At 36.3% G+C, this 27,094-nt stretch overlaps 2 protein-coding genes and 2 long non-coding RNA genes across 4 annotated transcripts; 3 read left to right on the top strand and 1 right to left on the bottom strand.

Annotated features, from left to right (window-relative positions):
* The first annotated feature begins 966 nt into the window (after positions 1-966).
* LOC133870791 (eukaryotic translation initiation factor 3 subunit B-like) lies at positions 967-7,155 on the top strand. The gene is made up of 11 exons (XM_062308012.1): positions 967-1,211; positions 1,759-1,996; positions 2,968-3,114; positions 4,047-4,175; positions 4,503-4,631; positions 4,714-4,797; positions 4,883-5,007; positions 5,135-5,327; positions 5,437-5,969; positions 6,120-6,228; positions 6,560-7,155. Exons 1-11 carry the CDS (start codon positions 1,090-1,092, stop codon positions 6,893-6,895), a joined length of 2,145 nt encoding a protein of 714 aa, XP_062163996.1. The 5' UTR covers positions 967-1,089; the 3' UTR covers positions 6,896-7,155.
* Positions 7,156-10,559: 3,404 nt separating this feature from the next.
* LOC133871168 (uncharacterized) lies at positions 10,560-12,848 on the top strand. Its single transcript, XR_009900831.1, has 2 exons — positions 10,560-11,969; positions 12,670-12,848. It is a non-coding gene; the product is annotated as an uncharacterized LOC133871168 (long non-coding RNA).
* A 2,853-nt stretch (positions 12,849-15,701) lies between these two features.
* Positions 15,702-18,145, top strand: LOC133871147 (uncharacterized). Its single transcript, XR_009900830.1, has 2 exons — positions 15,702-17,266; positions 17,967-18,145. It is a non-coding gene; the product is annotated as an uncharacterized LOC133871147 (long non-coding RNA).
* A 267-nt stretch (positions 18,146-18,412) lies between these two features.
* LOC133870255 (uncharacterized) lies at positions 18,413-23,698 on the bottom strand. Its single transcript, XM_062307340.1, has 4 exons — positions 23,519-23,698; positions 18,913-19,015; positions 18,806-18,866; positions 18,413-18,718 (listed from the first exon to the last, which is right to left on the bottom strand). The coding sequence occupies exons 1-4, from the start codon at positions 23,625-23,627 to the stop codon at positions 18,668-18,670; spliced, it is 324 nt and encodes a 107-aa protein (XP_062163324.1). The 5' UTR covers positions 23,628-23,698; the 3' UTR covers positions 18,413-18,667.
* Between the last annotated feature and the right edge of the window lie 3,396 nt (positions 23,699-27,094).

The following is a 27,094-nucleotide window of genomic DNA, read 5'->3' on the forward strand; positions in this document are numbered from 1 at the left end:
CTTTGGCCAGTGGCGGCCCCCCCAAACCCCAAGATTCTCCTAAAAAAAAAATTAAAATTTTACCCCAAATTTTATTATTTTTTCTAATTTTGACCCCCCCAACTTGGGGGCTGGCTCTGCCCCTGACTTTGGCTCCCAAACTATCAAAAAGTGCAAAAAAGAATCATTTTATCGAAATATTTTTATAATACAATTTTCATGTATTATTTTCAATTAAAAAATAATAAAAAATTAAAAATATATAATTTTTTTTTTAAAAAAAAAACTAAAAAAATATGGTTTGCTTGCCACCCCCTTTATTTATTTATTTTTTTCTTTAAATTCAATTTTAAAAATTTTTCAATGGAAAAATAACACGTGATAAGGGTATTATAAAAATATTTCAACAAAAGTAATTTTTTTGTCACTTTTTAGTAATTTGGAGGGCAGAGTACTAGTGTTGGTAGTTCAAGGGCTACTTAAAAAGAGAAATGATTGTTGCATACAACTTTTGTATAATTCTAACAACTTTTTTTTTTTTTTTTTTATGAGCAATCATTAGATTTGTTTTCTTATATGTGGGCCATAAATATCTAATGGTTTATCTTAAAAAAAAAGTTGTATGAAAGTTGTGTAAAAAACATTACTCACTTAAAAATGGCCGATAGTTTGGAAGGTTAAATATAACTTTCCCTAATAATAAATACATTTTTATTTTGTAATTCTCATACAATGTTGACGGTGTTAGTCTCAAACAATTCTTATCCCTCCTTGTTAAAAAAAAATTATAAGGATCAATTAGTATTGCCATATTAATATTGTAAAATAAAATATAAAATATAGCCTTTAAATATATAAAAACTAAAAAAATATAATAACTTCTATAAAACTCTTTTATACCCAATTACAAACAAAATCAGGAAACATAATTTATTTGCTTTTTGAGTTCATAGCGGCATCTACGATTCCTAATATATATATCTTTTGGGGTAAACTAAACCCCATCTTACCGTATCTTTTTCCCAAACCGATAAACCCTAGAAACTCTCATCTCTTTCTCTCTAGAAGCTCTCTTTCTTTGTGGAGGGCCTGAAATCTGAAGAAAGAACCATGGCGGACGTGATGGTGATGAAGGAAATAGAGGAAACGGCGGATCGGCTCGGCATCGATCTCGCCAGTCTAGACCTCGACGCCATTCGCCTCCCTCCGGGCCAAGATTTTGGCATTGTAAGGTAGGGAATTCAAAACCCAGAAAAAAGACAAAGCTTTTAGCCTTCTGATTGGTTCCCGAGAAAACGTGGAAAGAATTTATGGCTGAGTATTGAAAATTGACATGTTTTAGAGTGAACGTTACGTTTATATGCATGTATTTATGGGTAATTTCAGATATGTGGGTGTAATATACATACATATTGATGCGTAATTTCACATATGACTTATCGTTGCAGCGTTGTATTTTAATTTTTCGAATAACGTTGTAGCTGCATATTTGGGCTGTATCAAAGTTATGGACTTTGTATTGGAGAATGGATAAAAATAGGATCTTTTATTGATTGAGCTGATTACAATTGTTAGTCCAAGAAAATACTAAGGAAAAAAGTGCTCTACTATATGGATTTATTTGATTTGCTGAGTAGAATGACTAAGGACGTAAAAAGCCCAGATTTTCAATTAACGTTTTCCACATTTTTTTTAGCAATTACATGGGGGTTAGTTTTAGTTTGGATTTTTCACTCTGTATTATGTTCTGGTTTTGATTCTTTGTTTGTGATTTTGTAGTGACGATGAAGATCTGCATCAAGGAGACAATGTGGAGTTGGACACTGGCTTTGGCAATATTATCATTGTTGATAATTTGCCTGTTGTGCCTAGGGAAAAGTTTGAGAAGCTTGAGGGTGTTATACGTAAAATCTACGGTCAGATTGGTCTGATTAAGGACGATGGGCTGTGGATGCCTATTGATCCTGAGACGCAGAAAACATCAGGATATTGCTTTATTGAATTTAATACTCCTCTGGTAATTCTATATCTCCCTACGATTTGGCAAAAACTTACTTTCATATATTTTTACTTTCATACTTAAGACACTGGAATATTCAGTTGCCTACTTTTGAAGGAGTGATAAATGGATTTAGGAGTACACAAGATACTGAAGAAACATCGTTTTACTTGCAATCTATCTTGATCAACCAACTGGTATCCAACCGGAGCTGAGTTTGGGTTGAGCACATTTGACCTGGGGTAGGATTTTGAACGTGGGCTTCACTAGCATGATCAATTCTTTGCTTAAGATTGGGTTAAACTTATTCCCTGTCAAGAGTTCCTTAGGAGTCTGAGTTAAACTACTAGATGTGTCCATCCACTCTTACCAAGAAATAGATCCAAATAAAATGGAAGTTTAAACACAAATTCTTTTTATTTATATAGTTATTAGAAGTTTTCCATGTTAAAGAGTGTTGAACAATACACCTCAGGACAGGAATTGATGGGTGTAAAAGATGAATCATCTATCCATTATATTTAAATTGATTGGGTTTTACAATATCTGGTTCGAGTGTGATTAATTCTTTATGGATGGAAAGCGACTGCCCATAAACTTCAAGAAACAATGTTTTACGTTCCTTTTACATTGCTTTGTCCTTTTCATATTTGAAAGCTGTACTTGTTAGGAATTTGCTTTTTTGGTTTTAGGATTTGTTTGTTGAATGCTGTTGTATTTGCTTCCTGAGTTCTAAAATTTGCTTATCCAATCTCAATTGGATGGACAAGGCTTGATTGAAAAATGACTGAGGTAGTGATAACCTTTGGATAATAATATACGCAACTGGATTATTATTAAAAGTTCCTGTTCATCTGCTTGTAGATAGTTTCTGTAACTTGTCGAGCTAACATTTCCAAACACTAGCTGTGGGTATTAATGCTGTTCTGTTGTTTGGTGTGGTTTAATGCATTTTCATTAGACCTGGTTCTTTTATGTCCCTATTGTAGGAAGCGGAGCTCGCTAAGGAGAAGACAAATGGGTACAAGCTGGACAGGTCTCATATTTTTGCTTTGAACGTGTTTGATGAGTTTGATACATTCATGAAAGTTCCAGATGAGTGGGCCCCTCCTGAATCTAAGCCTTATACTCCAGGGGTAATTGCTTCAATCAGTTTGTTTCATGTGTTCTGTCATTGGTCGTAAAATCCACATCAAATTGCACTATGAGCTGCATTCTAGCTACCGAGTAATTTACCCATCCTCAAATGCTATGCTTTAAACATCCACTTTTTTTTTTGCTGTACTTATATGAGGTGATACAATGCTCCTTGCTCTTTACCATTTGGTATGTTTTCAAATTTCTCTGATGAAAATTATCAATTACAAATAATACTTTTTTCTCTGTCCCCAAATAGATCGGGTGCTTTCCTTTATGGGCTGTTGTAGAATAAATGAGAAAAAATTATCTATTTAACTTTCCATATTACCCTTAAATTTGAATTCTTTTGAAATTTGATCCCCATCTTTCTTGGTCCTTACGTCATGCCAAAACTAGTTGTGGATTCAAAATGCTATCAAATCACTAGTATATTTGATGCAGTGCAAGAATGTATCCGTAAATAATGTTTACTTTTTTAGTGTCAAGTAATTTTTTTCTTCCATAGCGAAAGAAAAAGTGTATTACACATTGGTAAATGGTCTTAAAAAACCCTTTTCTTTTTTAAATATGTAGCATTTTGTTTGAAGCTCATATTTCTGAGACTAAAATAAGTAAAATCATAAATGCATTAAAAATAATCTAAATATGCATAAAGGTGCCTTTTTTGCCAATTTTAATATAAATTATCTTGCTGCGAAGTAAGTACCTTGTATGATTTAGGTGGGTTTTTAGGTTTCTCTGATGTTGACCAAGTAGATGCTTTTTTATTGTCTCTAATTTCCCACAAACAGATTCCATTTCTGTCTGTGCTATTTGTTGTATTTTTTAAATGTACTTATCAAAATAATAAAAAAAAAAAAAACTTATCAAAAAAAAAATTTGTCGTGTTTTTTAAATGTCTATGTTTTACATTGTCATGTCATTGCAGGAAAATCTTCAACAATGGCTGACTGATGAGAAAGCTCGTGATCAGTTTGTCATTCGTGCTGGTTCGGATACTGAGGTTTTATGGAATGATGCGAGGCATCTAAAGCCTGAGCCTGTTTATAAGCGTGCTGTGAGTAGGAATTATATTTAATTGTCCTGTTACTATCACTTAAGACCATTAATTATGTATTAGTTTGGAGGATCTCTCTCTCTCTCTCTCTCTCTCTCTGTGTGTGTGAATGTGCGTGTAGGTGAGAGAGAGATACTGAAGCTTAGTGTGGCTTGTTTCTACTGCAATTTTAATGAACTTCTGCTCACTGCTACAACATCATTAATTGAAGTTAATAAATTCGTCAGTTTATAATAAGATGCTTCTAGTCTTGCAAGAAAAAGTAGTTATCTTTTTTATTTAGTAATTACCACTTTGATGAATGGTCCTTCCTGTCTCCCTTTGCAGTTCTGGACTGAAAGTTTTGTGCAGTGGTCTCCATTGGGAACTTACTTGGCGACAGTTCACAGGCAAGGTGCTGCTGTTTGGGGAGGTGCCAATACTTTTAATCGCCTTATGCGTTATGCGCATCCTCAGGTTGAAATTTGGTTTCTAGCTTTTGATTTCATGTTGTGTTCCCTTTTCCCTTGTCATTTAGCTTTTTTGATATTAACTTCAGGTAAAGCTGATTGACTTTTCCCCTGGTGAGAGGTATCTCGTTACCTACAGCAGCCATGAACCAAGTAATCCCCGTGATGCGAATGTGAGTTTTTCCTACTCTGCCGTTCATTAAGTCACTGTAAATTCATTGAGCCTGGGACCATTGATAATGTGAATTTATGTTTCAGAGGGTTGTCATAAGCATTTTTGATGTGAGAACTGGAAAGGTGATGAGAGATTTCAAGGGAAGCGCTGATGAATTTGCTGTTGGAGGAACTGGTGGTGTTACAGGGGTTTCGTGGCCTGTTTTCAGGTTATTTTTCTGTATTTCAATCTTCATAAACCTGCTATAAGTCTTTCCCCTTTTTCTGACTGCATGACTATTTTCAGTATCATCCATTAGTCTACTGGGAGATTAAGAGTGTGTTTTATTTTATCAGATGGGCCGGTGGAAAAGAGGACAAATATTTTGCCAGAATTGGGAAAAACATTATTTCTGTCTATGAAACAGAGACCTTTTCACTAATTGACAAGAAATCCTTGAAGATTGAAAATGTCGTGGATTTCTGTTGGTCACCAACTGATCCAATTCTTTCGATCTTTGTTCCTGAACTGGGGGACCATCCTGCTAGGGTGAGCATTGTTGTTTATTAATGAAGATGCTTTTTGATTTACAAGTTGTGTTCTTTTTTGATTTATTAAATAAGGTGAATTGATGTTCTGCAATTAAACTGTTTCTCAGGTGAGTCTCATGCAAATACCAAGTAAAGATGAGTTAAGGCAGAAGAATCTTTTCAGTGTTAGTGATTGCAAAATGTACTGGCAAAGCAATGGGGATTATCTAGCGGTTAAGGTTGATCGATATACAAAAACAAAAAAAAGCACATACACCGGCTTTGAGCTTTTTCGCATAAGAGAAAGGGATATTCCAATTGAGGTTTTTGAGCTTGAGAATAAGAATGATAAGATCATTTCCTTCGCTTGGGAGCCAAAAGGCCACAGGTTTGCAGTTATCCATGGTGATAACCCAAGACCTGATATAAGTTTTTACTCCATGCGTTCTGCCAACAATACAGAGAAAGTTAAAAAGCTCACTACTCTGAAAGGAAAGCAGGCAAATGCTCTTTTCTGGTCACCTGCAGGCCGCTACATAATACTAGCAGGATTAAAGGGTTTCAATGGACAGTTGGAATTTTACAATGTTGATGAGCTTGAAACCATGGCAACAGCTGAGCATTTTATGGCGACAGATATTGAATGGGATCCCACCGGAAGGTAATTTTGAGATGCTTTTTGGTAGTGTTGAAATAAGGGGTGATTTAAGGTCCCGGCCTTGTTTAAATCGAACTGAAGTGCACAACTGCTATATTTGTTTCTTGTCTTTTTCTCTTGGTTGTGTGATATGTGACCTTTTCGGATATATAGGTATGTTGCAACTGCAGTGACTTCGGTTCATGAGATGGAAAATGGTTTCAACATATGGTCCTTCAATGGCAAGCTGCTTTATAGGATTCTGAAGGATCATTTCTTTCAGGTAAATGGGGCAACACCTCACCTATTTTTGCGTATAATGGTCTTTCTAAATTTTAAGTGATTCAGTAGATTATTATTGTTTTGCATGAGAGATAACAAAGTAAAAAGTACAAATTTAAGGTGCTTTTGTAGGAAAATGAATGTATATGCAATCCTAATCAACTTTCACATAAAAGAAAATGTAGATATAGTGCTCCTAGTAGTATAGAGGAAAATTTGGAAGAACCCCATATTTGTATGAGCCCTCAATTGTATGTGAAATGGGTGAGTCATATTATCTCTGCCCTTGCTGTTACGTATCAGATTATCTGCTGATTTCTTGTTTTCGACAGTTTTTGTGGCGCCCAAGGCCTCCATCATTCTTGAGTCCTGAGAAAGAGGAAGAAATTGCTAAGAACTTGAAGAAGTACAGTAAAAAGTACGAGGCGGAGGACCAGGACGTCTCATTGCTATTGAGTGAGCAGGACCGTGAGAAGCGGAAGATGTTGAAGGATGAATGGGAGAAGTGGATGAATGAGTGGAAGCGGTTGCACGAAGAAGAAAAGCTGGAGAGGCAAAAACTCCGGGATGGAGAGGTGAGCGATGAAGAGGAGGAGTACGAGGCTAAAGAAGTCGAAGTTGAGGAGATATTAGATGTTACAGAGGAGGTCATTTCTTTTGAGGAGTGATAAATCTTTCGGAGCTTTTAGATCCCTCTGTTTAAAGCACAACAGACCTCAGCAAGACAGCACTCTTCCAGATGAAGTGATAGTTTGGACAAGCTTTAGATCCCTCTATTTTTTGCAGCATCTTGTGGTGAGCTGCTAATTGCTCTGTTTCTCCATCTTGTATTTTTTTTGTTAGTTTAATATTTTATCATTGACTAGTTTTGTAGCTCTGATCCGTGTACACTAATTTACAAAGAGTAAAAACTGTGTAATTGTTCAAACCTTTCCTTGCTGTTATTTCTACTTTAGATTGAGCATGCCATTATCCTAGAGGAAAAATGGTCACAATAAAGGTAATGATCCGTTTGGTTTTACGGTTTCAATTTTCAAAACATGCGATTTGAAAACATGATTTTCAAAAATGCTGTTAAGTGTTTGAAATCGTAGTTTGGTCTTTTAATCGCAATTTAACCTTTAAAATATTATGTTTTGTGAATTTTCTCACCCGTGATTTGAAAATGTAGGAATTTTTTTTTTTTTTTTTTTTAACGTTTAGACTACCGTTTTTTAAAAAACATTTTAATAAAATACTTTTTGTGATTTTGTTTAAAAACATACATTTACCTTACAAAATTATATGCCAAAAAGATTCTAAAGTCATAAATAGGGGGTGAAAATGTGGTTATTCTATTTTTATAATTGCAATTGTCCCGTTTTGATAGGTAAGCGGTTATAAAATAATTGCGAGTTAGAGGTTATTTAAAACTATAATCACACCGCATAACCGCTTTTAAATTTTGGTATTTTACGCCTATTTTTGAGTGTTTGGCTCTTTTTGTTGTTGCCAGATATATAATGTCATTTAAAACCCCATATGAAACGACATGGTTTTTGTGTATATATATATGGGTAGGCGGTTAACGGTTAGTAACTACCTACCTCTAAAACCGCCAACTGCCATGCCTTCGGCGGTTAGTAATTTTTTCAACTGCCTGCAAAAACGGTTTTGCGATTAGCGGTTATTAACCGTCCGCCTTTTGGATTTGGATCCTTTCTAGTTGATTAGAACTGAAGAGGAGCCGGTTGATGGCTTGGATTTCTTTAAAGAGATTCAAGGCCAAAAAATAGTCACGTCATCAAGAAGAAAAAACACCCAAGTAAAACCCAATGAATCCGTCACCCAAGAAAACCCTCTCAATTTCTTCCATTTTTTCCTCCTCCATCGAGACACTCCTCCCTTCCCCAAGTTTAGCCTCCGCCACCAGCAACACAACTACTAAACTCAACTAAACTGAAATACTTGAGATACACTAAAACACTACTCAATGAAGGACTCCAGAAAAAGGTAGAGATATGGTCTTCAAGGACTTCTCAGCAAGGATTATAACATGACGCTCGAACAGGACCATGACAGACTGAGTTCTACTTTAACCAGAATTTGGGGCACATATTGAAACAAATTAATGAGCAAAGCAAATTCTTGATATCCCAGATTCATAAGCTGAAAGAATGCAAGCTAGACCCACCATTTTCGAACAGCACCCTTACAAAAACCCATGACTGAACTGAGGAGCTATTTTCCATATCATGCAAATAATCCCACCTATTCCATGGGAAAAATCTCTTTTGTTTATTTAGCAATAACACGTGGGTTTAATCATATAGCTTGAAATTATACATATTTTCTTCCTCTGTCTCCAATCCTACTGCTAGTCCGATGTATTAGGTAAGTTCCAAATCTAGAATTTTCAATATCCAATTTTCAAAATCCAGAATCTGTGGATGGCAGAGGAGCGTGTGGGCAAAAGCCAGGGCCGGCAGGGGGGCTAGCAGGGGCCATGGCCCCCCTCAATTTCAAAAAGCAACAAAAAAATATTAGGTAAAAAAAAAATTATAAGGTAAAAAAATAAAATTTAGGCTCCTGGCCCATACCAATAATTTTGTTTGGCCCTTGACCCCTGCCCATAAGAGTTTCTGGCTCCGTCCTTGCAAGCAGTGTTGCTGGTGGTGTACGCTGAACTTGGGGGGAGGGAAGAGGGTTTTGGTGGAAGAGAAAAAAATGGAAGAAATGGAGATGGTTTCCTTGGGTGACGAATTCATTGGGTTTTACTTGGGTGTTTTTCTTCTTGATGACGTGGCTATTTTTTTGGCCTTGATTAAAGAGACCGAAGCTATCAACAAGCTCCTTTCCAGTTCATTAGAACTTGAAAGAATCCGGATCCCCACCTTTTCACCTGGTCAAAAATGCTAGAGGCTAGCAATACTGTTTGATTTCAGCAGGACCATACGAGAAAAAATCTATTATATCCCCACTCTCTAAAATCCTTTTCATATTCATAGATGTATCAATAATTAAGTAGATGGCACATCATCATCTTTGTTATGCATTGCGTGAGGTCAACAAATTGATAAAAATATATATATTTGCTTCCTTTGAGACATCCAAACACAGCCAAAGAGTATGCATCGAGGAGACCCAATAATAGATATGAATATCAAAATGAATCTAGACAGGTATTGAGCTAAATCATGGGTATCAATATCATAGATTCATAGCTAGATTTAAGAGTGTGAACATGAAGAAAATTCTGAAGCTGATGGACTCTGTCATGGATGTAAGGCAAATTAAAAACTGCAAGCAGCAAAGCTGACATGAAAGCAATATGTTTGTCTTTCCCACTTTTAGTGATATTTAGCTTTTTTAGCAGCCATCAAGTGATTTTATCTTCATGTTTGAAAGATAAGGGAAACATGAGCCAACCCTTTCCACATTATCTTTATGTGATGGTGGGAGATATATGTCTTAAAACACAAAGGCATAATAATTGGTTCCGACCAATACTTGTTTGAAGAGAAATGACTCTTTTCTAGTTTACTTCATTGGGCACACTTTTAAGGATGTAACGAGACATGGAGAAGCATATTGGACCCCATTTGAAAAAAAGAAGAAGAGAAAACATAAAGCGTGCCGTTCGGGATACTACAGCTTTTACTTCAACCCCTTTAAAACATCTACATTTGATCCTTTAAACAATACTTATCTTCAAATAATGAAGAATCACACCTTAAATTTGCCCTACATCTGATTTTTGCTCAAGAATCACGGTATATCCTTTATCTTTTATTTGATTAATTTCTCTTTCCAAAAATTAATTCTTTAAGCCTAAAAGAAACAAAAAAAGAAGAAAAAAGAAAAAGAAAAAAGAGTCTTTCTTCGAAATAAAGAATGAGATGTAGTGTGTTTTTTGAAAATGAATCTATAAAATAGAAAAAGTGGGGGGTTATTCCTAAAACCTCGAAGAATTCTTTTAGAGGATCCGAAGTGGATGCTTTTATAAACTAGGGGTAAAAAGACAGTTGTGGCTAGTTAACGGTTATTAGCTAAAACTGTTAACTGCAACCGCTTCCGCTAACCGCCTAGGCGGTATGAAATAATTGCCGGTTAGCGGTTATATAACCGCCAACTGCTAACTACAAACCGCTAACCCTTTTTTTTTTTTCTTAGTTTTCAGTTTTTAGGGCTTTAAATGTATGATACATATTTTTTTGTTGGTGTCAAATGTCTATTATGAGCGGTAATATTGGATTATTTACTTAACAATCATATAAATGAAAATTTACAACATAAAAAAATCAACGATCTAAAACAATTATATCTATAGTTCAGACACCCACACTCAATGTAGCGCCCCAGTTTTTAAAACATATTAATAATTTGATTAAAGATGAAAAATGATTATTATGTGAATAAATAAACGATCAATTGTTTGATAAATATTTTCAACTGATTTAATAAACGGTGTTTTAATAAATCTGATAATCCGAAAATTTACTAAGTTAATAAAATAGGCAGATATGAATAAAATATCATTAATTATAATTCCCAACCAACGCATCACTTCACAGTTTTAATCTACTCGGTGTTCTTCAATCTGCCGCACTGAAACTCCTACTCTGCCTAATTATTCCCACCATTTTCTCCACTCCTCATTATTATAAGTCTATCGATGCAATGAGTAATTAGTGGGCAGCTTGTCATTGCACTCATGAATAGAATAAACTCTATAATATAATCATTAGTTTCCATTATTAGTTTATTAACCACATTATATAGTCGAGCACCTTCCCTCTGCAGACGCACTTCTCCTTCTTTTTCATTATGCCTGCTCCTTTTCTTGTTATCCCTTCTTTCCAGCACATTATGTTTAATGATATTATATTTATAAGTGGCCGACTATCATAATTGGAACACTATTTCCAGCACCTTCCTTCTCTTCCTTCATTATTTTATAACCCCACTTTAGTTCCTTAAGTTTCTTCTTCTCTGCCTTCTTCTTCACGGTGGCACAGTGAAAGTCAGAGCAATGAGAGCGTGAGATGTGAGAAGAGAGAAACTAATCGAGAGAGAGAGAGAGAAGTTGTCTGAGAGTGAGACTGAAACGGAGAGAAAGGCAGCACCTGAGAGATGGGAAGAGAGAGATCCGGGTGGCCCGTGAAGGTGAAACCCGGAGATACCGTAGCAGAACCTGTGACCCGTGACCCAGCCGAACCGTAGCAGATCGATCCAAACTCGGCCGGGTTCCGGCCGATTGTAGCAGACCCGAGAGTAGAGAGACCGTGAGATGTCGAGGGAGATCGGGAAGTTGAGGAGTGCCCGGACCCGATCCTCCGGTGGGTGGCGCCGACGAGGCCAGAAGACACCGACGACACGACCTCCGGCGAGCCCGTGAGAACCCATAGCCCAGATCCCAGCTACTGGTCAAAACCCATCTCAGACCCGGCGAGATCTAACCCGCAAACCCAGTAACCGTGCGTGAAATCATGACCCGAACCGTGAGACCACAGAGGCCCAAAACCCGTAGCCCAGACCTGCAGACCCATGGGCTGACTTCAGCCCAGGCCCGCTGAGCCCAAACCCGGCAGTGATCCCCAACACATGACCCGAACCCGGAAACCTGACCCACCGGCGACCCGTCTCCGGTAGACACTCCGGCGACTTTTCCGGCGACTTTCCGGCGACCGAACTCACTATTTTCACTGGATTTTCTAGTAAAAATCCTTAATATGATGAACTGAGAAACTGTACAAAAAGACTGTGAGTATTCCTTACTCACTCAGGGTGATACAAGTAGAGCTTTCTTTAATATTTGATATCCTGCTTTATTTAATAAGTATGCATCTTGTTTGGAGCATATTGTTTGTAACATGTCATGTTTTAGTATTAAGGCATAGAGACAGATAGGAAGCCCTGAGAGGGATAGACAACCCAGTTGGTGGGTTTGAAGCTCTGAGGGATAGACATTCAGATTAGATTTAGGAGCGATAGACATCCTCGGCTTTGAAGCTCTGAGAGAGATAGACAACCCAGTTGGTGGGTTTGAGGCTCTGAGAGAGATAGACATCCATGGATATAGGAAAGATACACATCCTCGGTTTTGAAGCTCTGAGAGAGATAGACAACCCAGTTGGTGGGTTTGAGGCTCTGAGAGAGATAGACATCCATGGAATTTTGTGGGATTTGAGGCCCTGTGAGAGATAGACAACCCTAGTATGTGGGTTTGGTACTCTGAGAGGGATAGACAACCCAGGACTGAGGCCTTAAGAAAGGACCCTCAGTGAAAAGCCCGTAGAAAGAATAGAGATTTCGGAGTTTGAGTCCTTGGCATAAGTGTTTATAATTGTTCTCATATTGTTGCACTACACATTGTTGCATCGCATACTTTTAATTAAATCAGTAATCTTATCATTATTGAAAGCAGTTGACTGACCCATGTATTTATATATGGGCGGTATAGCCCATGTTGCAGGTACGAAAGTGTATAAAGCTCAAGGATAGGAGTTTGTTAACATTACAGGAATTAGAACTGTTCGATAATGTAGTTGATGATTGTAGTGAATTCTTGTATCAATTTGAAATGTAATACTTTAATTACGTTTATCACTCAATAAAGCTCTAAATGTGTTATGTTATCAATTACTAAGGCTTTAGAAGAAATAAATATATTCCGCTGCGAGAGTTTATCTCTGAGGTAGTAACGTCACGTGGAAACCGGAGGTTTCTGCTTACGAATTTGCTGGTTCAAATTTGGGGCGTTACAGAATGGTATCAAAGCAGTTGTTCTGCGACCTCGTAAACAGTCAGTGTCATACTGTAACTTGGGTAAGTTACAGTATGGTGTCAGAGCAGTTTGCTCTGAGGACCTTAAGACTTGACCCTAGATGTCTAAGAATAACACAAGAGCTATAAGTGTAAACCATTTTTATAAAATACTTTGTGTGATGTATTTTAGTGCAGAAACCTTCCACCTTGATGATGATCCTAGCGTAAGGGGATAAGAAACCAGAGGTATGTAAATAGAAGTAATTTCAGAATTAAGATGATTTGATATCTAGTATTATTTTGAGGTATAGTCATAAATGTTTCTTTTTGGAGATATAGATTACAGAATCCAAATGTTTAATCTGTTGAAATAATTTATGGATATTAAGTTAGTAAATTTATAAATCACTCTATAGATATTTCATGTGCTTAGAGATACAACTTTCCCATAACCATAATAAGGATAACCTAAGGATCAGAGATAAATTTTGAAGCTTTGAGGTCTATCCAATTAACCCTAGAATGTAAGGAAAGGTATGCTATGATTAATGAGTATCTATTATTCCAAATCTGGTATCTTTTGAAGATAGGTGTATAAAGCGTAAATTACTAATTTTATATGTTGAGGAAATTAGTTAATCAAATGATTTGATGATTAATGGAGAGATTGTTTTTCCTATGCATCTGATGAACTTTAAGAGAAGTTTATATATTATTGAGGTTTTCTAGAGCTTAAGTTAAATAAAATCTTGATTATGTGATTTATTGATTCTCTTAGAAATCCTTACTTGATGGATAAGTTTATGATTAGCAAATTTAAGTATTGATTGACTGCATAACTAAATTGGAGTAATACTAAGGATTTAATCTAATGAAATTTGAGGATAATAGTAATTATGCAGAAATAGAAAGAAGAACATAGTACCATATAAAAATTACACCTTAGTAAAAGATCGAGTAGAAATAATTAGTTCAAAGGATTACAGACATATTAGATAATAAGAACGGTGCGTAAAAGAATAATTATTGTCTTACAAATGAACTACTTTTGATTCAAAAAAAAAAAAAAAAAAAAAAATAGACTTGCAAAACAGGACCTTTTCTGCACCATTTCCGGAGAATACTGGTATGCTTATACCTGCAGGTATTTCATAATACTGCAGTTAGTTATTTATTTTTGTAAATAAAGAATTGCTAGATCAAATAGAATACCTGACTAAGTTTCTGGGCGGAAAACCCTGAGGTTTTGGACTACACGCAAGAGGTCCTGGTGTTGTTCTCGGAGTCGGTTGGTGTTCTGCTCCAAATCAGCATACCTCCTTCCCAAGTTTTTCTCATACGAATTTACCACCTTCTTCAGTTTTCTATTTTCTTGCTGTAGAACCCAATTCCTTCGCCTAAAGCCCATATACCTTCGCTGCAAAGTCAAAATTTGAGCTTTCAACGCTTGAACTTCGTTCCCTCGAGCTTGCAGACGTCGAGCCATATTTGAAACAGAAGAGGCACCCTGAATACTGAATGCCAGAGAGTCATTGATGGCTTGGACATCAGTCCTATCCGCCAATAATTTTTCATCTCGATGAGTTATGATGCCTTGAGCCACGGATGCAGCTGCTGCATCACTCAGCATCACAGAGTCATTAGTCATAAGAGGACCTCTCTGAGATAGGAACAATGGGCGCCAAATTTCTGGTACTACAGGCGCAGCATTCAGATCAAAATTATTTTGAGAAGATGAAGAAGCCATTTTTGGAAAACTAAGAAAATGATGATACTCCTCAAAGGACCTGAAGGAGAAATGAAGCTGTTATTCGAAAGATCTGAAGGGAAGGAATGAAGATTTAATCAGTGAACGAGACGCAGTCTAATCAACGTCATTCTGAGCGCAGCCGCCTCTACCACTTGTAGACAGCCCTCGAATCACGAGTGCTCTTCTTTTCAAGTTTTCACCCTTTTCACCTTCTCGAATTCCGAATTCACCCAAAGACTTTTCCGAATTCATCGCCGCATTTTCCGCAACTAGCAGTCGTAGAGGGGCATCCCGAGAATGAGCTGGATGAGCATTCCGAGAAAAAGAATGGAGATTTTACGATCCACTGTCTGTACCACTTGCACCGACCCTTCTCAAATCTCCCCTATAAATTCACTCGTCTTCTCTCAAGCAAAGCGCACCCTTGAGCTCTCAACCCTTCACACTTTGAGAGCCAAATTTTCCTTCTAGTCTGTACTTATCATCGCCTCCTACGAAAGAAGAAGTAGTTCCATAACCAAATTTCCAAACCTAAAGTTAGAAAAATGCAGCATCACAACCAGATTCACAAACACAGAAGCAAGATTATCCTTGATCATGCTTCTAAGATGAAGTATCTTTCTCTTCCTTCGCCTCACCATAAGCTTTTCTGGCATCTACTCTCAATCCGGTGATGGCGATTTGCAACAGAAGAGAAAGCACAACCGATATGAGTACCGCACTCATATCCTTTCTGGATTGCTTGCCTCGCCTTCCTCTTCTTCCTGGTTTCCATGTTTCTATTTGGCAAGCCTTCCACCAAGATTATCAGAAAACATCATCACAAAAGAGATTTGTTGTGCAAGAAATTTTCCTATAATGAGAAATGAAATGTTTTCTTTTCTTCAAACTACACCTCGGCTTAATCTGTCATACTCCTTGTTATAATGAATTTAAAATTTTATATTTGATAATTATCACACGGTGCAGTATACTTGTTTAGCTTTCTTGTTTAATAATTAGATGCCTTTCGTAAAAACTGTATCACTAGACTTAAGATTTAGGAATCTAAATCTTCCCTTAATGTAAACTTTATGCGAAGCATAGTTTACGAATTTCGGGGACGAAATTCTGTTAAGGGGGGAGGAATGTAGCGCCCCAGTTTTTAAAACATATTAATAATTTGATTAAAGATGAAAAATGATTATTATGTGAATAAATAAACGATCAATTGTTTGATAAATATTTTCAACTGATTTAATAAACGGTGTTTTAATAAATCTGATAATCCGAAAATTTACTAAGTTAATAAAATAGGCAGATATGAATAAAATATCATTAATTATAATTCCCAACCAACGCATCACTTCACAGTTTTAATCTACTCGGTGTTCTTCAATCTGCCGCACTGAAACTCCTACTCTGCCTAATTATTCCCACCATTTTCTCCACTCCTCATTATTATAAGTCTATCGATGCAATGAGTAATTAGTGGGCAGCTTGTCATTGCACTCATGAATAGAATAAACTCTATAATATAATCATTAGTTTCCATTATTAGTTTATTAACCACATTATATAGTCGAGCACCTTCCCTCTGCAGACGCACTTCTCCTTCTTTTTCATTATGCCTGCTCCTTTTCTTGTTATCCCTTCTTTCCAGCACATTATGTTTAATGATATTATATTTATAAGTGGCCGACTATCATAATTGGAACACTATTTCCAGCACCTTCCTTCTCTTCCTTCATTATTTTATAACCCCACTTTAGTTCCTTAAGTTTCTTCTTCTCTGCCTTCTTCTTCACGGTGGCACAGTGAAAGTCAGAGCAATGAGAGCGTGAGATGTGAGAAGAGAGAAACTAATCGAGAGAGAGAGAGAGAAGTTGTCTGAGAGTGAGACTGAAACGGAGAGAAAGGCAGCACCTGAGAGATGGGAAGAGAGAGATCCGGGTGGCCCGTGAAGGTGAAACCCGGAGATACCGTAGCAGAACCTGTGACCCGTGACCCAGCCGAACCGTAGCAGATCGATCCAAACTCGGCCGGGTTCCGGCCGATTGTAGCAGACCCGAGAGTAGAGAGACCGTGAGATGTCGAGGGAGATCGGGAAGTTGAGGAGTGCCCGGACCCGATCCTCCGGTGGGTGGCGCCGACGAGGCCAGAAGACACCGACGACACGACCTCCGGCGAGCCCGTGAGAACCCATAGCCCAGATCCCAGCTACTGGTCAAAACCCATCTCAGACCCGGCGAGATCTAACCCGCAAACCCAGTAACCGTGCGTGAAATCATGACCCGAACCGTGAGACCACAGAGGCCCAAAACCCGTAGCCCAGACCTGCAGACCCATGGGCTGACTTCAGCCCAGGCCCGCTGAGCCCAAACCCGGCAGTGATCCCCAACACATGACCCGAACCCGGAAACCTGACCCACCGGCGACCCGTCTCCGGTAGACACTCCGGCGACTTTTCCGGCGACTTTCCGGCGACCGAACTCACTATTTTCACTGGATTTTCTAGTAAAAATCCTTAATATGATGAACTGAGAAACTGTACAAAAAGACTGTGAGTATTCCTTACTCACTCAGGGTGATACAAGTAGAGCTTTCTTTAATATTTGATATCCTGCTTTATTTAATAAGTATGCATCTTGTTTGGAGCATATTGTTTGTAACATGTCATGTTTTAGTATTAAGGCATAGAGACAGATAGGAAGCCCTGAGAGGGATAGACAACCCAGTTGGTGGGTTTGAAGCTCTGAGGGATAGACATTCAGATTAGATTTAGGAGCGATAGACATCCTCGGCTTTGAAGCTCTGAGAGAGATAGACAACCCAGTTGGTGGGTTTGAGGCTCTGAGAGAGATAGACATCCATGGATATAGGAAAGATACACATCCTCGGTTTTGAAGCTCTGAGAGAGATAGACAACCCAGTTGGTGGGTTTGAGGCTCTGAGAGAGATAGACATCCATGGAATTTTGTGGGATTTGAGGCCCTGTGAGAGATAGACAACCCTAGTATGTGGGTTTGGTACTCTGAGAGGGATAGACAACCCAGGACTGAGGCCTTAAGAAAGGACCCTCAGTGAAAAGCCCGTAGAAAGAATAGAGATTTCGGAGTTTGAGTCCTTGGCATAAGTGTTTATAATTGTTCTCATATTGTTGCACTACACATTGTTGCATCGCATACTTTTAATTAAATCAGTAATCTTATCATTATTGAAAGCAGTTGACTGACCCATGTATTTATATATGGGCGGTATAGCCCATGTTGCAGGTACGAAAGTGTATAAAGCTCAAGGATAGGAGTTTGTTAACATTACAGGAATTAGAACTGTTCGATAATGTAGTTGATGATTGTAGTGAATTCTTGTATCAATTTGAAATGTAATACTTTAATTACGTTTATCACTCAATAAAGCTCTAAATGTGTTATGTTATCAATTACTAAGGCTTTAGAAGAAATAAATATATTCCGCTGCGAGAGTTTATCTCTGAGGTAGTAACGTCACGTGGAAACCGGAGGTTTCTGCTTACGAATTTGCTGGTTCAAATTTGGGGCGTTACACTCAACATATAAATGAAAATTCAAATAATCAAACCCAACATAAACAATTCACTTTTTCTTCCACTTCCATCAACAATTCAAAACAATTATATTCATAGTCCACGCACCCACACTCAACATATAAATGAAAATTCAAATAATCAAACCCAACATAAATATATTCACTTCCACTTCCATTCCCACTCAAGTGAATTCAAACAAATAAAGTTTAGTAGAGAAATTTAACCAATAAGACAATAACAACAAAAAAAGGACAATGGCACGACTCCCATTTGGTCTTCTAGCAAAATTCTGTGGAAATAACAACGAGAAATATTATAAACTTAAAAAAATTGACAAACTAGGCAATTGTATTGTAATATAAATATCATGACAAGTCAAAAAATGATAACATTCCTCTAAGCATAATGTTTCAGTCCTTGAATTTGAAGGTTGATTGTGAAGCCCATCTACAATAGAAAAAGTTTGCGTTAAATAAATAAATAATGAAAAGTAAGTGCAATGAATTTATAAATAACTAATTCATAAACATTTACCATGCTCATCATAGCTTTTCTTAAAGTCCTCCAACTCTTCCTCATTGTTGATTGAGCGGTTCTTTAATTAGTCTTGTGTGCAAATCATGGCATCAACGGTAAGTGGAGACAATGGACTCCTAAAGGGATCCAATACACGTCTTCCGTTGCTAAAGGCTGACTCAGAGGCAACGATGGAAATAAGGATGACTAATACATCACGAGCTATCTCTGCAAGAGTAGGATATTTTGGTGCATTAACCTTCCACCAAGTTAAGATATCAAAATCTATGATATTTGCTTCATACCCATCCAATAAATATCAATCCACCTCCGACATACATTCCAAGTCATTCTCTGCCACTAGGTATTGAGAGAATATCTTCCTAAATTGTCTCTATCTACCTTCCTTACTACCATCACTACGAACATTCAAATGATTGACATTTGATTTTCCTATATCTACAACAATGTTAGATAACCCCCTCCCCCCCCAATGAAACTTATTGTATTGCCTAATTAAATGATTCAAGAGGTCTCTCACTTTTACCTCTATTTGATCCACCCACACATGCCCATTTTATTTTTTTAACCAAACATTAACGCCTTCATCTTGGAACGCAGGTTAAGAACAAAAGCAACATACAACATTAAGTTAATCATATCCAGTCGCCCAATACTTTTCATATTAAAACTCACAAAACTTAGGACCTGATCAAGACTGATACAATCGCCATTCAAGGTATGTTAAATAATACAAATTTGCAAGAAATATGAATTGGAGATGACATAAGTTGAACTAGAGAACATCAATGTGACATCATAAAAAGTTTGCAAAAAAGTCACAAATGTCCTAGCATTTTCCTAATCAATAGTTTGAGGAACAACAAAATAATTGTGCTCATCCTCCCCCAATAGGTCAAAAGCTTATTGGTACTTCTCAACGGTGCTCAACATTAAATATGTAGAGTTCCATCTAGTTGGAACATCTAGACACATCATCTTCGTACATTAAATATTTTCCTGCTTATACAATCTTTAAATTTTGCCATCCTCTACAGTGAAGACCTCACATATCTCACTGTGTTCCTTTTATTAGAAACATAGTCATCTAAGTCTTTCAAGCCTTCATTTACAATAAGGTTTAAAATATAAGCAGCACACCGCATGTGAAAAAATTCACCTCCCAAAACAGTAGAATTCTTGCCCTTCATCATCCTTTTCATATGCTCAATCCCCACATCATTAATTGAGGCATTATCGATTGTAATAGTGAATACTCTATCATTCTTCCAATTCTATCATTCTTCCAATAGTTTTACCCCTATGATTGGAAATTAGGCCAAACTTGAATATTTTTTTAAGCATTTGAAAGAAAAGATAATCACATAGGAAAATAAAGACAATAGTAAAAATAATAAAATAGAGACAAGAGATTTTACGTGGTTCGGTCTATGACCTACATCTACAGGATAAAGCCCAAAAGGCTACATTATACTCTTATTTCTCTTCATGAATTCACAATACATCATGTTCCTATTTATAGGAGAATTTGGGATAGTTTGGGTAGATAAGTATGGTAATCAAATCAATGTGATTTGATTACTTTCATATCTGATTTATAGGAGATAACAATAATTACAATAAAATTTCTTATATCAAATCCCCTAATATACTCTAACACCTCCCCTCAAACTCAAGGTGGAACAATCTGAAAGCTTGAGTTTGCAACGAGCTTCTTCTTCTCCTCCCGATCGATGGTCGACAATGATGACTGGAGGCGTTGCGTAATTAGAGATGTGCCTTAAATTTTATTAAGCCAACTATGGGCTAAAATAGGCATAGGTTTTAAAAATACCACAAATGGCAAGAAAAGATGGGCCAAAATAAGAGCTAATTATGGGCTGAAATGAGAGCCAACTATATTTGCGAGAGGCCTGGGTTTTAAAAATTACCATAGAAGCTAGGAGATAGGTCTCGGTCAACAGTTAAACCAATAAGATCAAAGATTTGGCCAACCAAGGGCCTAAAGGTGGGCAACTTAGCCTCTTTTAATATATTTATATATATATATATATATATATATATATATATATATATATATATATATATATATATATTAATCCAAACAAACAAAAGAAGACAATTGAATTTCTGAAGCACGAAGAACAAAAAACTGGCCTGTAGAGAGACATCTTCTCGTCTCGCGGTAGAGGCAACGGCCAATGGGTGCTGGCGTGATATGAAGTCATCGACGGCACTAACTAAGGGCAGATCCGAATATTGAGAGCACAAATAATTTTTTTTTATTTTTTTTTCGATCATGAAACACACATAGTGTGCCAACAACTTTTCTGGGCTGTAAACGAACGGGATCCAAAGAACAGACACCTATTTTTTTTTTTTTTAAGTCAAATACAATTATGCAAGATCTGTGGTGAGAAGATTTGTAAAAGGTATTGACTATCAAGAACAAGGCAATAAAAATGATGAAAAGAAAAAAAATCATATTAGGATCGAACATTGGCGTTAGCCTATGGCTCTGATACCATGAAAAAAAAGATAATGCTAATAAATATAAAATGAAAAGCAGAATGAAAAAAATAAGAACAATAAATTTTATGTGGTTCGGTCTATGATCTACATCCACATGATAAAGCTCAAAGGGCTACATTATACTCTTATTTCTCTTGATGAATTCACAATACATCAGGCTCCTATTTATAGGAAAATTTGAGAGAGTTTGGGTAGATAAGTATTTTAATTGAATCAATGTGATTTGATTTCAATCAAATCTAATTACAATCAAATCAATCAGATTTGATTACCTTCAAATCCGATTTATATGAGATAACAATAATTACAATAAATCTCTTATATCAAATCCCATAATATACTCTAACAGCATTGTCCAATTAGATTCTATGAAATTAGCGGTAACACACATGTAGTTTATATTTTGCAGGGATGTCCATGTATCGGTAATGATGCAAACCTTTTTACCACTCAAAAAAAGCCTTCAACCTAAGCTTTTCTTCTTCATATAATTTCATGCAATCTTTTTGTAAATTAATACGACATGGTACTTTGAACCTAGGTTTAATTCCATTCATCAATTCTCTAAACCCATCACTTTCCACATGCTTAAAAGGCAGCTCACTTTTGATGAAATACCGAACAACCAAATTTCTTACATTATTTGAATCATACTTCATGAATCCCATTTGGTTACCACTAGCGTCTTCTACCGTTTTCTTAAATGACATTTGCAACAATGTTTGGTTTTTGGGTAGTTTTGATTTCTTAAGTGGAGAGTTTAGACAATTAGAGGTAATGTGGGTCATCATGGGTGAAGTGCCATTTCTCTTATAGTGACACCCTATCAATTTATTGCAGTAATTGCACATAGCTTTAGGGTTATTCTTATCGACCAAATCCACTTTTTTAGAGTGATTCCATACAATGGATTGATTATCGGGTAGTTTTTATATTGTGACTGTTGTGATTGGAGGGAAGGTGCGGAGCTTCCAACATTTACAGATGAAGATGTTTCAAGATTGTCCTCTACCATAACAGGCTCAGTTGCATCACTAAGAGTGTCCTCTATCTGTTATTAAATAGATAATAAAATTTATTTAACAATCAACCAGCAGAACATATTAGATATAACCTATTCTACTAATAATAGAATGGCTTTGTAAACCAAGATTAATAAATTTCTGTTTAGAGATGCAAAAGCTGGTACTTCAACCTTGAGTCTTGAATTATATGATCTATAAAAACAATTAACTTCCATTTGCTTATAGAAAAAATGGGAAAAGGAAAAAGCAAATTGTCAATGTCACAACCTTAACATTGCAAAAATACTGCTTATAAGATCTTGAAATTAACACGTACACTAAAAGATAAAAAGGTTAGTTAAGGGGAAACTCTACGGGTAAAAAGCAATCTTCTCTATCCAGCAGATTGAAAAGCAATAGCTAGGAAGGACATAATTGTGGGATTACAAAAAAGTGCTGGTTTTACAGAAAGGGAATCAGAGAAATCTCGAGAAGTTTAGATTCCACAGGTGAAGGAAAAAGATCTGACTTACACAGTGGCATAGTCGGCAGCCATTCTTGAGCTGACTAGTAAACACTATGTTTAATTTTCTTATAAGATTTACGGTCGGTTTGATTTTGTAATTTTAAAAAGTATAATTTAAAAATGACGATTTAAAAATGTGCGATTTGAAAAAGTAATTTTAAAAAATGCAGTTTAGCATTTGACAAAATCGTAGTTTGACCTTTAAAATCATAGGTTAACCTTTTAAAATTCTGCGTTTTCAAAAAAGCTCCCTATTGCTTGCGATTTGAAAAAGCAGTTGCGATCTGCTTTTTCAAATCGTAATTTTTTAAAAACGTAATTTTCAAATGGTTTATTTTCTACGATTTGGTTTAAAATCGCACTTTTTATCTGTGAAATCGCAATCGCAATCCCAAACACACCCTTATCTTATAAACTAATCCTCCAACAAGGTCAATGGTAATAAATTTTCGGTGAAAATTCTACGAAGATCTTAAACCCTAAACAAAATCTTCTGTACAAAATTCTATGAACATCTAGCTTGATTCTCATCTAAAATCAGTGAAGAACTTAGAGATATTAGTGAGATATGCATGTTGACTATAGTGACTTGGTAAAACAAAAACAAAAACAAAAACAAAAATTAAAAAATATTCAATCAGTTGATACCTGGATGAGGGATGTGCAATCTAGCGAGGGAGAGGAAGGCAGTGCGGCGGTGATGGAAGACAATGAATACTGCATACAAAGAGAGAGAGAGAGGGGGGGTTGGCAGCATGTTGAGACTTGAGACAGAATGAGAGAATGGAGATGAGACTCGAGAGGGTTTTTATTTTTATTTTTTTTGTTCTTTAGAGTTTAGGGTGAAACGACTCTGTTTTTGTGTTAAACACTAAAAACCGCCTTTTCAAAAACCGCTAACTAGGGGTGGTTAGCAGTTATTTCCAACCACTTTTAAAAACGGTTTTACGGTCAGTAATTATAGGCGGTTAGGGGCTGTTATTTTACCCCTGTTATAAACTGCTGTAATAATTAATATTACATTTATCACGTTAAGAACTAAACAATTAAATTTACTTGTTAATTTTTACTGCTTAATTTTCTTGGTCTTAAAATATTGGTACGAAAATTTGTTCAGAATTAAAAAATTGTATTAAAAGCAATAATAACCAATTATTTTCTAAAAAGTAGTGAACCCATCAAAATCTCTCTGTCTCTCACAATAATTTTTTTTAGATGAATTGTCTCTCACAATCTTGGGGCAGCTTCCAGCTTTCTTCCACTACCCACTAGACGTGGAGTCCAGGCTACTGCCAAACAAGATTCCAATCATAGTCTTTCGACTCTTTCTCACTGTTTGGCCCTTTCTGTCTCTTCTCTTAAGAATCCGACTATTTTACACCCAACAAAATTGAATTATGGCCCACAACCAAACAAGGTTCCAAGCATTATGAGAAGATAGAAATATGAATAACTACACAAGGGCCGAAAGAACACCACTTGATGACCCATTTTCTCGGTGGACGGTAGTTATTTGGCCACGACAATGATGTCTTGACCTTGAAGGTTTCACAAAATTCTCCATGCAACCAAGTTCAAGTACTCGCACATGGAAACAACTTTATGGGTTTGGCATTTTCCCCCTTCATATATAGCTTTCCTTGTAATTATGCAGAAAGCTTGTTAAGAGAGATGAGAGATTTTTTTTCCGTATGTTTCGGCGTACAATATTTTCTGAAAAATTGAACCCTTTTTTTTTTTTTTTTTTTTTTCTTTTTCTTTTTCTTTTAAAAAAATTGGCTATTATTTGTTGTTTGTTTGCAACTCTGAAAATGATTTGAAAAATACTTTCCAGCGTTTGATTCGTATGACAAATCGCCATACACACACACACATATATAATCTAGAGAGATGCGAGGAAGAGAAAGACGATGAGAAAAAGTTGTGGAGGAAGTGAGTGTGGGAAATAGAAGACTTTCAGGGGTGAGAATGAGATCCAGTACAATCACCTACACATATTGCTTGTAATTTGGGAAGGGACAAAGGCCTTAGTGAGACCCATCTGTCCAAACAAGTATTTAGGCAGGTAAATTTCATAATGGGTCTTCTCACAATCGCTTACCCAAAGGTGTTAGAAAGTAGCGAAAAATGATTTACGAAGAAAATCATAAACCATTTTACCCGTCGTAAATGTTAATTTTCATGATCAATTGAAAACATTTTCGATCAGGTTGATTAATATTTTACGCCGCACTAAACACTTTTAAAAAAAAAAAGAAACTTTTATAAAAAATATTTTAGACCGAAATAAACGATTATACTTGGATTTGGGTTGCATTAGTAAGTGGGCCCCAAGCACATAATCTTCCAAGCAAAAGTAGACTTTCGTTTACAAGCCCTGACCTTGTGGGGCATGTAGTGGGAGTAGTGGGCTCCCTATTAGTCTGTGATTTACATGATTTGCAGTCTATATTTCCAGTGGAATTTTTGCTCTTTCTGAAAAAGACGATCAATATCACTTTGTCTTGTTGTAGAAATTGCCAATTTACTTAGTAAATTAATCGACATTATTTGAAGATTTGGGATTCAATGAATCCTTTCAGAGTTATGGATGGGATCGTTTGGACACAGAAACACAAATGACAAGCAAATTAATGACCAAAAGATTTTAATAATAAAATAAGATTAGCGCGTGTGGATCTCGCCATCTTGTCAGGTCATGGTTGGCGGTGATCGGTGGTTGGAGACGGTTGTTTCGCTGCTGGGGAGACTCTTGTGACGGCACGTGCTGTTCACGCGCCGCCTCCAGTGGCGGTGTGGATTCTTGCAGCGTTGAGGGCAGTGTCGGTGCTTCTTGTTTGTGTTTGTTTGTGTATTTCCTTGTTGTTTGTGTGTTTCACAGTGTCTTTGTAATGCACAAATATTTACTAGACTTATTTGTAGAGTGGAGCTTTAAGGGGTGTTCATGTAATATTTGTGTATTGTTTAGACAACTGCTTTGTCAAATTTGTTTCTGACTTTGGATGTAGGGGTGTCTTGTACCCCTCATTCTGTCTCTGTGATGCCTCGTGGCTTTTAGCAATGGAAGGAGCACATGCTTCTTTGTTAAAAAAAAATTATGTTTTAAACTCAATTCTAGTACTATGATTTATAGTTCATATGGTCATTGTCTATGGAATTTGCAAATAATAGAAATCGCCTATTTACCGTCGACGGCGGGGCACCTCCTTTACCGGACATCAGAATAGGGTTCCTCTGCAATGACTCTAGCTTAGTTGATCTCACTCCAACCATACTGCCACTGTGTGCCTACCAGCAACTAATATTAAAACAACCTTTTTTTTTTTTTTTTTGAGTTGGTGGAACAAAAAGCAATTGGATTGGATCATTTAATTGATTTATTTTCAATATACTTTTATTGTTTTTGTTGAGATTTGTGTATAAATCTAAAATAGAATAAAAGCGGAATAATAGTAAAGCAAGAGAGATAAAAAAGTCAAAAAATTTACGTGGTTCAGTCTATGACCTACGTCTATAGGGTAAAACCCAAATGACTATATTATGTTCTATAACTTAATTGTTTATAATACATATGTTCCTATTTATAGTTAAATTAGTCGACTTATATTAGTAAACACAAATCGACTTAAACAAGGAAATATAAATCAATAATATTATATTGAGAATAGATCTAGAATAATAAAACTAAAATCTTACCCATTAAAAAAAAAAACAAATTGTCTGATGAATCTATATAATTACATAAACTAATCAAATTATAAGCCAAACTCAGGGTGAGATCTCCCATAAGATAAATTATAGGAAATTCAATCGTAGCATGGAGTTTTCATCCCTCCATCCCAACCTATATGCCTCCCATTAACATAATTAAGGTTTAGTCTGAAAGGAACGGGACTATAATATTAATTGAGGTTACATCAATCTCTTTCAAGGCTGAAAGTGCAATATGAAAATCAATTTAGTCTCATGCAATATAGTTTAACAATCATTCTAATTACAATCTGCTATTGTAGTGTGGACGACCTAAGGACCCGTTTGATACGCAAGACAACTACTTCATTAGAAAAAAATATGAATAATCTTTATTAGGAATGGAAGAGTGTTGAATAGAATAACCTTAGTGTTATAGTATATGATAAGACTCTTAACACTTAGAATAATCATTATCATTGCTCATTAGGGAATATGCACTCCTTCATGGGCAATGTAAACGACTATTTTAAG

This window comes from Alnus glutinosa, chromosome 6 (genome assembly GCF_958979055.1).
Source record: "Alnus glutinosa chromosome 6, dhAlnGlut1.1, whole genome shotgun sequence".
Lineage (NCBI taxonomy): Eukaryota > Viridiplantae > Streptophyta > Magnoliopsida > Fagales > Betulaceae > Alnus > Alnus glutinosa.